We start from the raw sequence: 13,774 nt of genomic DNA on the forward strand, positions 1-13,774 counted from the left end.
CACACTTGTGCGGTGCATCGTGGTATTTCTGGGGGCTGGCTCGACACATCCCAGCCCCCAACCCTCCCTGCTGCCTGGAAGTACGGGGAATCGTTTGGGCATGTGGGGCACATGCCCAACAACACCACATTGATCATCTGTGTGGAAGGTAGGTTTAACCCGCCTTTCCCGCAGCCCGCTCGGGAGCCCTTCTCACTCCTCATGAGAAGAGGCTCAGTACTTTTCAATGGATGCTGTTACTTCATCTCTTAGTGACTGAGTGATAGAATTGTCAATGCATTGAATTCCACTCACAACAAATAATAAAACAGATTTACCAATTTTTTGTGGATTCTACTGCAGGACCAAAAATCTTCTTCAGAATTATGGATCATGGGGCATACCGAAGCCTCTTTCTTATACCAGTATGGCGTGATGATGTCATGCTATGCTGATGCATATGAGCACTGTGCATACATCATGTGGCCTATGACAACAAAGCAGTTTAGTCCAGTGAAGTACTGAATACTATTCACATTCAATAGAAGGAAACGGTTCAAAAGACTTTATTAATATTTCATATTACAGGCCTGTTGTATATATTCCAAATGTGAAACAGGAATACATGCAATCTACAGACATTCAGTGGGCTTTATTTAAATCCTCCACCCTTGGTTTTCTTAACAGTTAGCACTTCTGTACACACAAACACATACACACATGTGCATGCATACACACAACCTTCAGCTGGATTCTTATTTACAAGGAAGTCCCTATGTAACTGATGGCTCTGTTATCGCTTTTTAAAATTTTATTGGTTTTTACAATATCATAACAATCCCATTACATCTAAGTAAGTAAATATTGACTTCTCACTCACCAACTGTTCGATTCATTAACTATACAAATCAACCATTGCTACAATAATTCAAAGCATATATCCTACACATTACAAACTCGATTTTACTCTACCCGACCTGCTATTATTACTAAATTTCAAACCCTGCTGAAAAATCAGTATTAGAAAAATAGTTCTTTAAGTTTAATAAGAATGGTTTCCAATCTTCTTTAAAACATTCCAAGTTTTCATCCCTTATCAGTACTGTAAGTTTTGCCATCTCAGCATATTCCAAAATTTTTATCAGCCAATCTTCTTTTGAGGGCATTTCATTGTCCTTCCATTTCTGTGCATATACTATTCTGGCCGCCGTGGTTGCATACATAAAAAATGTTAAATTTCTTCTGGAAAACTCTCCTTGCATTATTCCCAGCAGGAAGGATTCTGGTTTCTTAGGAAATGTCATTTAAAAACTTTTCTTCAACTCATTATATATCATATCCCAAAAGGCCTTTGCCTTCCTGCAAGACCACCACATATGAAAAAAAGTTCCTTCACAGTGTCCACATTTCCAACATTTGTTTGGAACATTTTTATACATTAATGCTAATTTTTTGGGTGTCAAATACCACCTGTACATCATCTTATAATAATTTTCTTTTAAAGTATAACATGCACTGATGGCTCTGTTATAGTAAAAGAGTTGTGATCTGCATTAGGATTGCACAGGGTTGTTACTGTAAATAAAAATCAGTTCCACTGTCTGTAATTTGAAATACAACCAGGCAGGTGTTGTGAACTATACCTGGTTTCGCACTCTGTACATGCTCAGAGGGAAAGAGGCAAAGTCACATCATACACAAATTGAATTGATTCTTGGAGATGGAGACCATGTAGGATCTGGGCGCGCAAACAGAGATAGAGACACAGTCAGAAAGTTCAATGGGCTTTATTATAAAAAGTTGCTCATCAGGATAAAATAATCCATATTAAAAACATGTTTCCGATTCAAGGTGTAGTGTAATGTGCCTAACTAACATATGTGTGTGCAATCAGTAATTACAGCTATCTAATAATCTAACAAATCCTAAATAAAACATTTAGAGAGAAGCAGAGAAGGAAGAAGGGGGGGGGAGGCTCAGGAAGGGTGTAACAGTGATTAATAAGGAGGAGGAAAGTAGGGATCCAAGGCTTGTGGGGTGGCATATTACCAGGATCAGAGGCTTGAGAACGGTGGATCTTTCAGCGGAAGGAGAGAAGCTTTTGGCTGCAGACAGGAGCTTTTAGATCAAACATGCAGTTTGCTCAGAGCACGGCTGAGAGTCAGAGCACCATGGCTGAGGAAGTCTTGACTTCTCACTTCGCAGCAGAAGTCACAAACAGTCCCTTCTCCCATGGAAAGAGTTCCTGCCTCTAGCCCCGCGGCTTGGGCAGCAAACCCTTGGATTGCCCGTGAGCAGATCTTGCTTGTAGGCACAAGATTGCTTGTAGGCACCAGACTGCCTGTAGGCACAAGACTGCCTATCTGCCATGTCCAGAGACTCCTTCTTATAGTGGTGCCATCCTTTGATGTTCATTTGAGTCTTCTGGATAATGTCTTTTAATTATTCAGGATATTGGCCAGTCCAGAGAGATCTGAATCCCATCTTCTGTAAGGTGTGAGCTTAGGAAGGGGGTGGGGAACATTGCCCAAAGCAAATCTGCATCTCTGAACTGCAAATGGGCATCTTCCCTTGTCCCAGATTTGCTAGCCTGATCCCAAAAGGTGTTAATGTGTTAGGAAAGTAAGAATTAAAGTCTATAGGTGTTTTATTTGTGTGCATTTACCTATGTTGAATTTCTATAGAGAGCAATTGAGTCAATCATTGACAAAGATTAACATAAACTTCTTGCAACAGGAAAGGGGAGATCAGCCCCTGGCCTCTTCCACAGACATTATCTGATAGTGAGTTACATTTTAGCATATTGATTAGCTCAGGCCTAGCCCTTGTGTTTCTGTGAGTGCCCATTTCACAATACAATGCTGGATTGCATGCTCCTTCATAGAGCAGTACATAAGGCAGGCAAGAAACCTAGGTGTCAGTTCACCTTGAGTTCGGGCATTTAATTGAACTCTTATAAAATGGAATCAGACACAGGCCTGAGTTCCATATAATTCTGGGTTGGTGGCTCTGAGTTTAATGTTGGGGTCAGGGGTGTGTGTCCCCAACACAGGGATAATATTGCAGGACTGGATTAAAGCTTTAGCAGCATGTATGACTGCTGGTGCTTGCCCATTAATTCACGAGCAATTCAGAATATACCCTATATGATTATCCATTGCTACTATTTAATATCTTCTAAACAACAAAGTAAGGTTGTCCACATGACTCCTTATCCAAGCCTGGGGAGGCAATCTCTTACCTGTTTCCTTGCACATGATCATGTCACTCCCTGTCTCTCTGCCGCTCACACACCCACACGAGTGGCACCATTGTGAGTGGCAGAGCTGGGAGATGGAGTTCAGAGCTCGGGGATGAAGTTGTCCAGCATCCCACAATACATTGTGCCCAGAGTGTGTGTGTGGGGGGATTCCCCTGCTTCTGGATGCTCCTGCTACCTAGCTCTGTGGCTGCCCAGGCTTCAGGCAGCCCAAGCAGCCACATGACCAGGGAGTGGGGTGAAAGGGCGCACTATTCTACCTCACTATTAGCCCAGGTACAAAACCGAACTATCCTGGTGCAGAGTGCCAGAATCAGGATCGATCGTGGCACTCCACATGACCTGTTCTACCCAGGTAAGGCTGTCCAAGCCTGGGTAAGGCTGGCTGTGTAAACAACCTTAGTATGTTCTAGTGCATGAAATAAAATGCTGAACAGTACAGTGGGGTTGCTATTGGGATGATAATATTTAATTGTACCATACTGCACCGTAGAACCACTTCCCAGATCAAAGTTGTAGGTGCATTCCTGGGGCTTAATAATATGAGAAGCATTCGCCATGATAGCAATAAATGGCTTAACTCCATGTATGCTTTGGAGGCACAATCCAGTGGGAAGTTACCCAATCAAACCAAAGTAAAATGAATGGGGAAGTATGCAAGAACACTTCCTAGTGTATTTTGTCATAAATCTCCAACCTCTTGAAAAATAATATACTTTTTTTCTTTTTGTCCTTGGGGCTCCTTCACACTGTTTCCCCTAATTTCCTTTTCCAGGTTTTGGTCGATTGATTTCCTCCTCGGTTCTGTCTCTCATGAGGCACACTCTCCATGTCTCCTGCTTCTTCCCTCTGCACTACCCAGCCTATAGTCACAGCCTATAGTTACAGACAACTGAATGCCTGAATGGGTTTCTTCAAAGGGGCAATCGTCCCTAGAAACCAGAGCAGCCAAAGGCACCACAGGAGAACAAGCTTACAGCAGGAGATGTTTTAAGGTTTCATCACTTGATTGCTCTCATGCAGTCTAAGGGCAAAGTTACACACTTTAAAGCAGATGAGCTGAACTAGATATGACGGCAACAGACTCCAGTCTTCAAAGCAAACGGGTCATGCTAAGCAGCTGTACCGTGTATGTATGTGTGTGTGTGTGTGTGAGTGAGGGGTGATTTCAAGCACAGCAGCAGTGTGCAGAGTGAAGTGCCGACGCCTTCCTCTCTGTCCACTGCTTCTCCCTAACCACTTTTTTTCTTGCTGGGCTCAGAGACTGGAAATAAACCTGACAAGGAGAAAAGACACAGAACAACATTAGCAACTTAAAGGTCTGATTTTTTATAAACACAAAGTCGCCACTGAGTTGTTTGGGCAGTTGCATTATCTGTACTTGGAATAACTGTTCAGGACCAAATGAAAGTCAGTTCATATGGACTTTGCTGTCTGTCAGTATCCAGCTCCAGTCAATTCTTGTTGCAGATGGCGAATTGGTAAACTGACCTGAATGCTTCACTGTTTATCCAGGGCTGAACTGCAATGGAAGCAAATGGTGAAGCAACCTGCTCCTGTCTTGTGATGGCATTATTTGTGTGGGAGCCTGCCCTCTCCTTGTTTTTCAAAGAATGATTGCCTTTAAATATCTTAAGAGCAGTCTAAACTTAGTAGAGGGTAATGTCTGCACATAGCTGTCTGCATTTAAGAAACAACTTCCCCAAAGCCATGTCAGAAATTACTGTTGAAAATAAATTACATTTCCAGATATAACTCCTGCAGTATTGTCTGCCTAACTTTACATTGCAGGCATGGGAAATCATGCTATATGGGCACACAAAAGTGACACCTGCAGTTTCTATCATGAATGAGGGTTGCATATGGTAATTGTCTGGGAAGAGACCAAACTACTGTAAAGGTATGAAAAGTCTTCACTTTTGGAACAGAAGTTGTGAAAAGCTAAGCTCAGCCACAAACTGAGTTGCTAGTTGATGTAACTCCACAGTAACCAAAACAGCTTCTGCATATTTGTGACGTTTGCCCAATAAAGTGCTTACAAAGATCCAGCCATATATCAAAGACTAAAGATAAGTTGTGGCACCAGTATCATTACTCATTTTCTCAAAGGATGAATAGCATTAGGGTGTGCTCGTGGAAGGAGGGGTATGCAGCCCAGCAAATGATAGCCTGACCTTTCTGATTTTTTCTTAAATTTTTCATTGGGAAGTTAGGAAGCATAAGGACCTGAATACATATTGATGATTTGATCTGCTACCTAGGAAACAAAGAAAGAGTAGTTCACATCTTGAACAACTTAATCTGGGACTAATGAAGATTTCACACCCTGAGCAAGGAGTTCAAGAATACATCCTGAAGGAAGTAGTTGTGTATATGCCTTTGCATTCTGTAGCACTATACATTGCCAAATGCTGTTGACTGTTCACAGTGCTGCCTGGTGATCAGTCAAACCAATGATCTCCCATGCAGGTCCTGTTCCATTCTAGGCCACAGTTCCAACACCACTCAAACTTGCACTGAGGTCGAGGACACTTCATATGCATGCAGCCACCTGGAAAAAACCAGCAACAAGAATAAGAAATCACAGATCACTCATATTGGGAAATGTACGAGGATAATCAAATAATAAACCTGTCTTATGCTGGATACATGGTACCAATGTGTTACATTTGAATACTATAAAGAAGCTGAATGTAGATAACATGCTTTTTCAGAACTCTCATGAGGTTGGTGTCTGCCTATTGTAGATGACAAATGTTTACTGCTGATACTAAACTGTACTCTCAGCTCTCATGAATGTTGATGAGATATTTTTACTTCATACCTGCTGAGGCGCTCTTACCCCCAGACCGTGGGGATCCGATCCATGGCCTTCAAAGTCCAGGGGAGCCTCCTGCCGCCACCCCACCCCGCCAATGCTCCGCGGTGCCGAACTGCAGCACCAGAAACATCAAGAATTCTAGCAGTGCCATGTGCGCGGCCGGGGGGGTGGGGTGAGCTGAGCAGGCCTCCCCCACCCCCGTGTTGGTGGTGGTGGTGATGGCATCAGTGGGTGGAGCAGGAGCCTTGAGAACTGCGAGGAAGCTCTAGCGTGCCTGAGCAGTTAGCCGACACTCAATTCTAATTGTGCAGGCGCACCAGAGCTTCCTCACAGTTCTCAAGGGCTACTGGGCCAAATGGTCAAGCCCAGTGGCTACTCCCGCTCCACCCGCCGATGCCACAACCACCACGGGGGTAGGTGAGGCCTGCTCGGCTCACCTTCACACACCCCACCCCTGGCCACGCACGTGGCATGGCTAGAATTCTTGAAGTTTCCGGAGCTGCAGTTCGGCGTCACGGTGGAGTGGTGGCAGCAGGTCCCCCTGGGCCTTTCAGTGCTGTGGTTCAAAAAATGCAAGTTTAACTTTAAAAAAAACAACATTAACTTTTTAATTTTAACTCGCGGTGGTGAGGGTTCTGAAGCCCTTCAGGTCTGGGTCCCAAAATTACCTAGGTGCACCCCTGCATACCTGTCAATTCTTGTATGGCACAAGGACATGGGGGTCCTGCGTCACTCAAATACTTAAATGGGGGTTCAAGAAAGCAGCCCACAGGTATGGTTTCCTGAACTCTGAGGATCTATATCTATAGGTTGAGAGTACCTATAGAGAGCCTCTGCACAACTGCTGGGGGGAGGGGGTCACATCTCTCCTGAAAACCTTTAACAAAATAGCAACAGGGTCACATGTTATCTAAACTTCTGACAAAATAGTGGCTAGATTCACAGAGTTTCCCCAGCACTTCCAGTATGACGACGGTGGGTCATATGGAGCCTTTGGATGGCTGCCACAGTGGAAAGGGATTTCCAGCTAGGTGTGGTAGGGAGGGCTTTCTGGTCATGTGGAACAATATGAAATGATTTCCCAACTACTGCTTATAATAGCTAACAACCAAACAGAGATACAGATGCAAGCAACACTCAGAAGTCAGGTTTTAACTCCTGCAAAATTTACAAGCTAGATACTTTCAGAAAAACCCAGTTATTTTCCCCCTCAAGGTAGAACTAAGAGCTAAAGTATGTCTTCACCAGCTCCAGCTATGGTGGCCAACTGCCCGGTGGCGGGGTGGGGGTGGGAGTTGGGGAATAAACACAGCCTGGTTTGCTTCTGTGCCTTTAGTGGTAGCTTGATTTGCACTGCAGAACATAGCAATCAAAGCTTTTCCAGCATGAAGATAAGGATTATCACCAGCTAAATCTCTGCAGGTGAAGTTGCTGTTAAAAGCACAGGAGCAGAATCTTATATATTTATTATTTTTTAAAAGGCAATCCAACTTTCTTCTTAGAAAAATCTCTTGTGAGGTTCTCAATTCTTGGCATAAGTAAGGGTTGTGGTTTTGACCAACAAATTTGACCTACACTTCATTGCTTCCAGAAGCAATAGTCTATAGTCATGGAGATGGTTGCTGGCTCCCTGCCTGTACACACTAGCCTCTCCCCCAGTCATGTATCTATGTGCAGATCATCTGGAGGAATTTGGCACTGAGACGCACACTCCCTCAGCCTTTGGGAAAGGCTTATACATGTAAAGATACACTACCAGACTACTGGTCAGTTTTTACATTTAAATCATACCTTTCCACTCATATAAATGACTTCAGAGTAGTTCTGCCAGCAAATAAATGGGTATGTTTGTGTGTGCGTGCGCACGCGCATGCAGAAAAGAAGCAAGCATGGATGGCTGGTCTGTGCAGACATCCCAGAGTCAGAAGGTATGGCTTTGCCATTGACTCCAACAGTTTGATCTTCAGTGGCCATAAAGCTGAATGTGTTCCATTTTGCATTGCAGAAAATATGAGATACATGTATATATTTAATAAGGAGCTTATGATATTTAATTAAAATATCACTTAAAAGCACTTTTAAGTTAAAGCACTTTGGGGCCTCTATTGGGAAAATGGCTAGATAACAGAAACACCATTAGGAAAATGTTTAGGACTGTTTGCTCCTATTTCCAGTCTCTCTCTCTTATGAAAGTATACAACAAATCATCACCAATAAATATAGAAACTAACTCCCACCTGGCTGTTATTTCAGCAGAGCATGGGGACTCTGAGTCTCAGGTTCTGCAATAACAACCATTACGCGAATACAGAGCAGGGAGTATAGCAGAATGGTGACACCCTTCTTAAAAGTATTAGCTAGCTGCTTCTGTTCACTTCCAGAAACCTGGCCACTTGGCCAGTCAGTTGTTCTTAGGCATTGGTGGTTGTGATGGTGGCAGTGGTAGAAAAGGTACTACTGGTATCATTGGGGAGGTGAGAGGAATGAGGCCCAAATCAAGCCAGTTTACTAGCCCAGCTCTGTAGTAGCAACAGAAGCAGTCAGCTCAGTACCACACTCCAAGATCTGGCATAGCTGCTGTACCTAAAAGTACTCTGACCAGATATGTGCCTCTCTCTTGCAGATTTCAGGAGCCAGCTCAGTGCTAGGCTCCCAGTGGTATTCCCCACAGAAGCTTGTAGAGGAAGTATCTCCTTCCCACATTGCCCTCCTAGAACAGAGGGATGAAGCTGAGAGGAGGATCACTGATAGTCTGCTGCACAAGTGCCAAGAAGAAAGCAGATGAAAGGAATGCAAGGGGAAGGGTATAAAATGGTGCTTCTTTCAAGAAAAAGTCACATGATGATATTTAAACTCCATCAGACAGGCTCTTTGCATCCCAAAAGAGGGTGGAGAGGGAGTATAATTCAAAACAAATTACCCCACATCTATGGGGAATACGACAGTTTAAGAATGTCTGATTTAGTCCATAGTGGACTGGGTGCCCTTGAAGCTGAGCACACAAGCATGATTTTAACTCACTCATTCAACAAAATTACAATTAAAGCCTGCCATGGGAAGGGGGTCGGTAACATGAATGTTGTCTTACATATTCTGTTGTCCCCGCCAAACAACACCCACACCCAACCAACAGTTTTCTGTACTAGAATCAATAGGTTGAAATTACAAGAAAGCAGATTCAGGCTTATGATGAATTTCCTAACTGTAAGAGCTGTTAGATTAGAGTTGCCATGCCCCCGAAATTCCGGGTTTCACCCAGATTTTATGCATCTCACCAAGATTGTTTAGCCCACCCAGATTTGCCCAGATTTCTTTCTTTCTTTCTTTTTTAAAGCTAAGCTCTAGCCCTGGTAGAAGCTGAGTTATGGAGCAAAACGTGCAATCACTATTCCGCTCAAAAATTATGTTCAAGCCAATTTACATAATATGCAAATGAGGCACCCAGAACTGGAAAGCCAGAATATGGCAACCCTGTGTTAGATAGTGGAACAGTCTGCCTCACACAGTGGTGGGCTCTACTGCACTAGAGGGAGGAGGGCTTGCCTCCCACCGCCCCGACAATCATTGTTTAGCTGGTGGGAGTGCGGCGTGCTCTCCTGCACAATCCCTGCTGCTCCATGCATTGAGGAGCAGTGTGGATCGCTCTGAGGCCGGGACTCGTTGCTGAGTGCGGTGTACTGGGGGATTCCCCCAGGAGATGGGTGCTCTAGGAGCCCGCAGCTTGTGCTGACACATGATCTTTGGAGCCAGATTAAATTTGCGCCCTTAACCTTGGCTAAGAGCCAGGCTGAGGTGCTGGGATTAGTGCTGCAGCACGGAAGGGATCCACGTGGATCCTGGAGGTTCTCACCAGCAGCCTAGCCCAGGCTTGGCTGCTTAAGCTGGGCTTGGCTGCTCGTGAGAACAGCCTCTGTTACTAATGCTGCGTGTGTGTTTCTAATAACAGAGTGCATGCACTGTTAGCCCCCACACTTCCAAAGTGCAGATGCTCTTGAAACTACTTTCAGCACTTTTTCTGTGTTCATGATGTGATCTGCTGAAGCAGAAACATGTCCCTGTGGGTCAGGGATGCATTTCCATTCTACCAGAGTGCTTCCAGAATGCAGGAAGAGTGCTGAAAACAGTCACACTCTTGAACAGAAGTGCCTGCATATCAGATGTGTGGGGGCTAGCATGGTGTTAGCATTGCTGTTAAATGTATGCACTCAGTGTTAGGATGTCAGCCAGTGAAAATTAACATTTTGCTATTTTGTAATTATTTTAAAGTAGGTTTTAAGTAAGGCCCAAACACCACACAATGTGGCCTGGAACTGTATTGCATTGGCCTCCCTTTTGTAAATCATGGTGGCTACTGCTATTGTTGGATACTGTCCAATAAACACACCATCTTTTTCTACTGGAACATGGCAGCTAGGGCATGGTTTGGTTGTTCTTTTGATTGTTTCTTTGGATTCCTCTTCCCATCGGGCCTGTATGGCTGCATGCGCATCCACCTCATATCCCTGCAAAAAGAGAAGAAATTGTCAACAGAAGGTTGTGAATAAACTAAATGGGGCACGGAGGTGTTTCTTCCAGCCTGATCCTATGCAAGACAAAAAGGCAAGTTTCAAACTCCCTCCTAGTTCTGGGTCCTGGAACCCGTTCTTTTTTCCTGTTTTCCTGGTTCCCTCATAATGCAATGAGAACCACTTCAATGTCTGTCAATTTTGTATGTCATCTGTTGAGCTCCCCATTTCCACAGAGGAAGTGTGTATGATATTGGTGTAATTATGTATGTGTGCCTCAGGACATTAACTCTTCCATTAGTGGATGATGAAATGATATTGCTTGACCTTAATCAAACATGCTCCTTTCTCTAAAGGAAATCACACCTGCTCCTGAATTCCTTTCAGACAAAATTAGACCCAGGGGCTATTGACCAGTGCAGAGTTGCAATATATAGTGCCAAACCAATACAACCACAAATCACCCAGCACTGGAGCAAAGAAGAGGCTTGACAAGAGCAGGACCATGAAGAGGGAATAATGGGAGTTGCAGTGAGAGTATGAGGACACATCCTCAGTAGCCATGGAGCCTCCCCACCTCCACAAGCCATGCCAATGGGGTTTAAAGGGGCTCCAAAGCAGTAAACCTGCTTAGAAAGGTGGCTTGCTACATGGTATGTGAGCCATAGCCTTTGAAAATCATCTCTATATCCACGAAGGTGAAAAATGTATTTTAAAATAATCCAAAAGCTTGACCGTATCAGTAATTCAAAGCCAGAGCCATATACTAGTTTCCATATGAAATTCTAATAGCAAGGAAATGAGGGCACCACATCTGGTCTAACTCTGGTGGAATGCAATAAGTTTCGTCTGTTATTCAGTGGATTTCTAGTGAGCGCATTATTAGATCTTCTTTGCATTCAAACTGTAGGTTATCACACACTGGGATCTTTCAATTTCATTTTTATGTTCCCATGCTGAAATGGAAAAGATAAAAAACATTTACATAATAAAATAGTATTGGATGTCATTTCATAGCCTTCTTCAAATTCATTTGCTTCCTTTTAGACCTACTAATTCTCAGTGGAATCAAAATTGTACTCCTGGCTGTTTGAACCTGTGCATTAAAAACTATTAGTCTCTGATAATGGCATAGATAAGAGTGTATTGTGCACATATGGGAAATAAAATCCACACTTTTTAATATATACAGAAGCACACAAGCTTATTAATGTACACAGGCTCTTGCCTGTAGGAGAGATCTGTGAGCAAGGCTAATCTTAGCAGTGTAAAATTCTCAAAATAATTGTCATCGGTTTATTTTAAAGTGGGTTTTTATTATTGTATTTATTGTTTTAGATTTTGGTTTTAATGTTATTCTTTTTGTAAATTGCTTCAAGGACATGGCCAGTTGAATGGCATATACATATAAAAATAAATAATAAAACGCTTTATTTTTACAACCACCAGGATTTGGGTCCTGCCATTTAGTTTTATTGGGACGACTCTGTGATATGTGATAACTCCAAGAATCACAGAAACACAGAGCTGAGCCCCAAAGGACATCAAGAGGAATCTCTCAGAGGAAAAGAGGGGCTACGCACCCCACTCCCCATCACAATCATCCCACACAATCATCCCCCACAGACAAAAACAGAGAGAGTATCAGAATCACATGATCTTCTAGTGCAGGGTCAGCATCAGTGGTCAGCATTGTTGCACAGCTGCTGAGGGCCCACTGTTGATCCCAGTGAGACTACATTTGGCCCACAGCCTATGTTTGGTGGTAGTAGAGTGACTCTCTCGAGGCCCACTAGGTGGCCATGGAGGGCAGTTTGCCAAGGACCTCCTGAAACCAGGGGCCTGCCTCTGCAGGTTCACCCTACTTCAGGGTAGCTTTGCTGCCTCCACAATCTGATTAGGCAGGATCTGCGATAACTTCTCACTTCTCCCCCTTCTTGTTTGTGTAGTAGTGTGTGTGTGTGTGGGGGGGTCTCTCTCCAGGTGATTTGGGAGAGGAAATAAAATGTACTTGTTCACAGTAAATAACATGATTTGTTGTTTAACAAATATTCTTTGAGCATGGTGGTTATGTTCTAGAGGTACAGAAGCGTAGTGATTTCAAAGTACTGCCAGAGCTTACACAGAGATGTTAACGGTCTTTCTCCTCTCTGGGATTCAGGTGCCCTGCTTGGTTGCAGTGTTTCTGCTCAGTCTCTCTCTCCTGAAGACCACTGTGTCTTCCCCTGAATAGGCTTTGGCTTTCCAGTGGAGAACAGATCCAACCCTGCCTCCACCTAAGCCCCACTTTTCTCTTCACCAGAGAACTCTCCCCTGTTCAGAACCTTTCTCTCTCCAAGCCTCTGGCTCATCTTCTCCCCTCTTCACCATCTGACAAATTGTCATCCAACTAATCCTTACTTGTCACCTCTCTTTCTAACTGCCTGCCCCCTCCTGCATTCCAAGCAGGGTTTCCTTGTGTCTCCTGCAGGGGTTTCACTTCTGTTGCTGCTGTCGATCAACCTCCTGCACAGACTTACACGTTACTACAAATATAAATTCCAAAGCACATATAACACAATAAATAAATTTAACAAGCAATAATTAAAAAATGCAAACTGTCACATGACCCTGTCCTCATGTATGTACACCAGTTCAAACCCCCATTACAGGTCTACTCTATTCATGGCAGGGTATACGAGAGGATCTTGGACTCCTATTTTCACCCTTCACCTGTAGAATGTAATGCAATGTGCAACATATGTGCACACTTGTATATGTCTCACCTATGCATCTATTTGCTCATTTATTTTTGTGGTAGATAAATTGAATGATCATGATGTAGGTTATTAAATGCTTGATCCCCACTGACATTTTAGACATGGCAGAGGTGTGTGATAGTTTGAGATGGATAGTCTGAGGTGTGATAGTCTGAGATGGGAAGCCATACCATATTTACAGTCCCCATAACAGGGGTGGTGTGAATCAGCCCTCAAGAAAGCAATGTTACAATGAAAAACCTTCCCAAATTAGTATCCTGCCTTTCAGACAAATCTTTCATGATGAATCTGTGAGAAATCATTCTAGAAAAAATGTCACAATATTATAACTTTCCGAAGGAGGCTTTGTGGTTCCTTCACTTTGTACTAGTCACCTACTAATATCTTGGCTTCTGCCCAAAATTAAAATCTAGTAACTTGTGAAAAATATTCTTAAGGTGACCAAGCTTTG

At 43.5% G+C, this 13,774-nt stretch overlaps 1 protein-coding gene across 18 annotated transcripts in view; it reads right to left on the reverse strand.

Annotated features, from left to right (window-relative positions):
* Nucleotides 1-529: 529 nt before the first annotated feature.
* Nucleotides 530-13,774, reverse strand: part of PRKN (parkin RBR E3 ubiquitin protein ligase) — a 1,235,051-nt gene continuing 1,221,806 nt past the window's right edge. For all 18 annotated transcript variants that reach the window (XM_053295156.1, XM_053295166.1, XM_053295224.1 and 15 more), the window contains 2 exons: nt 10,444-10,561; nt 530-5,789 (listed from right to left, as the gene is read on the reverse strand). In XM_053295156.1, coding sequence (XP_053151131.1) covers nt 5,680-5,789; nt 10,444-10,561 — 228 coding nt within the window. In that variant the 3' untranslated portion in view covers nt 530-5,679. The remainder of the gene's footprint in view (nt 5,790-10,443; nt 10,562-13,774) is intronic.

This window comes from Hemicordylus capensis, chromosome 1 (assembly GCF_027244095.1).
Source record: "Hemicordylus capensis ecotype Gifberg chromosome 1, rHemCap1.1.pri, whole genome shotgun sequence".
Classification (NCBI taxonomy): Eukaryota; Metazoa; Chordata; class Lepidosauria; order Squamata; family Cordylidae; genus Hemicordylus; species Hemicordylus capensis.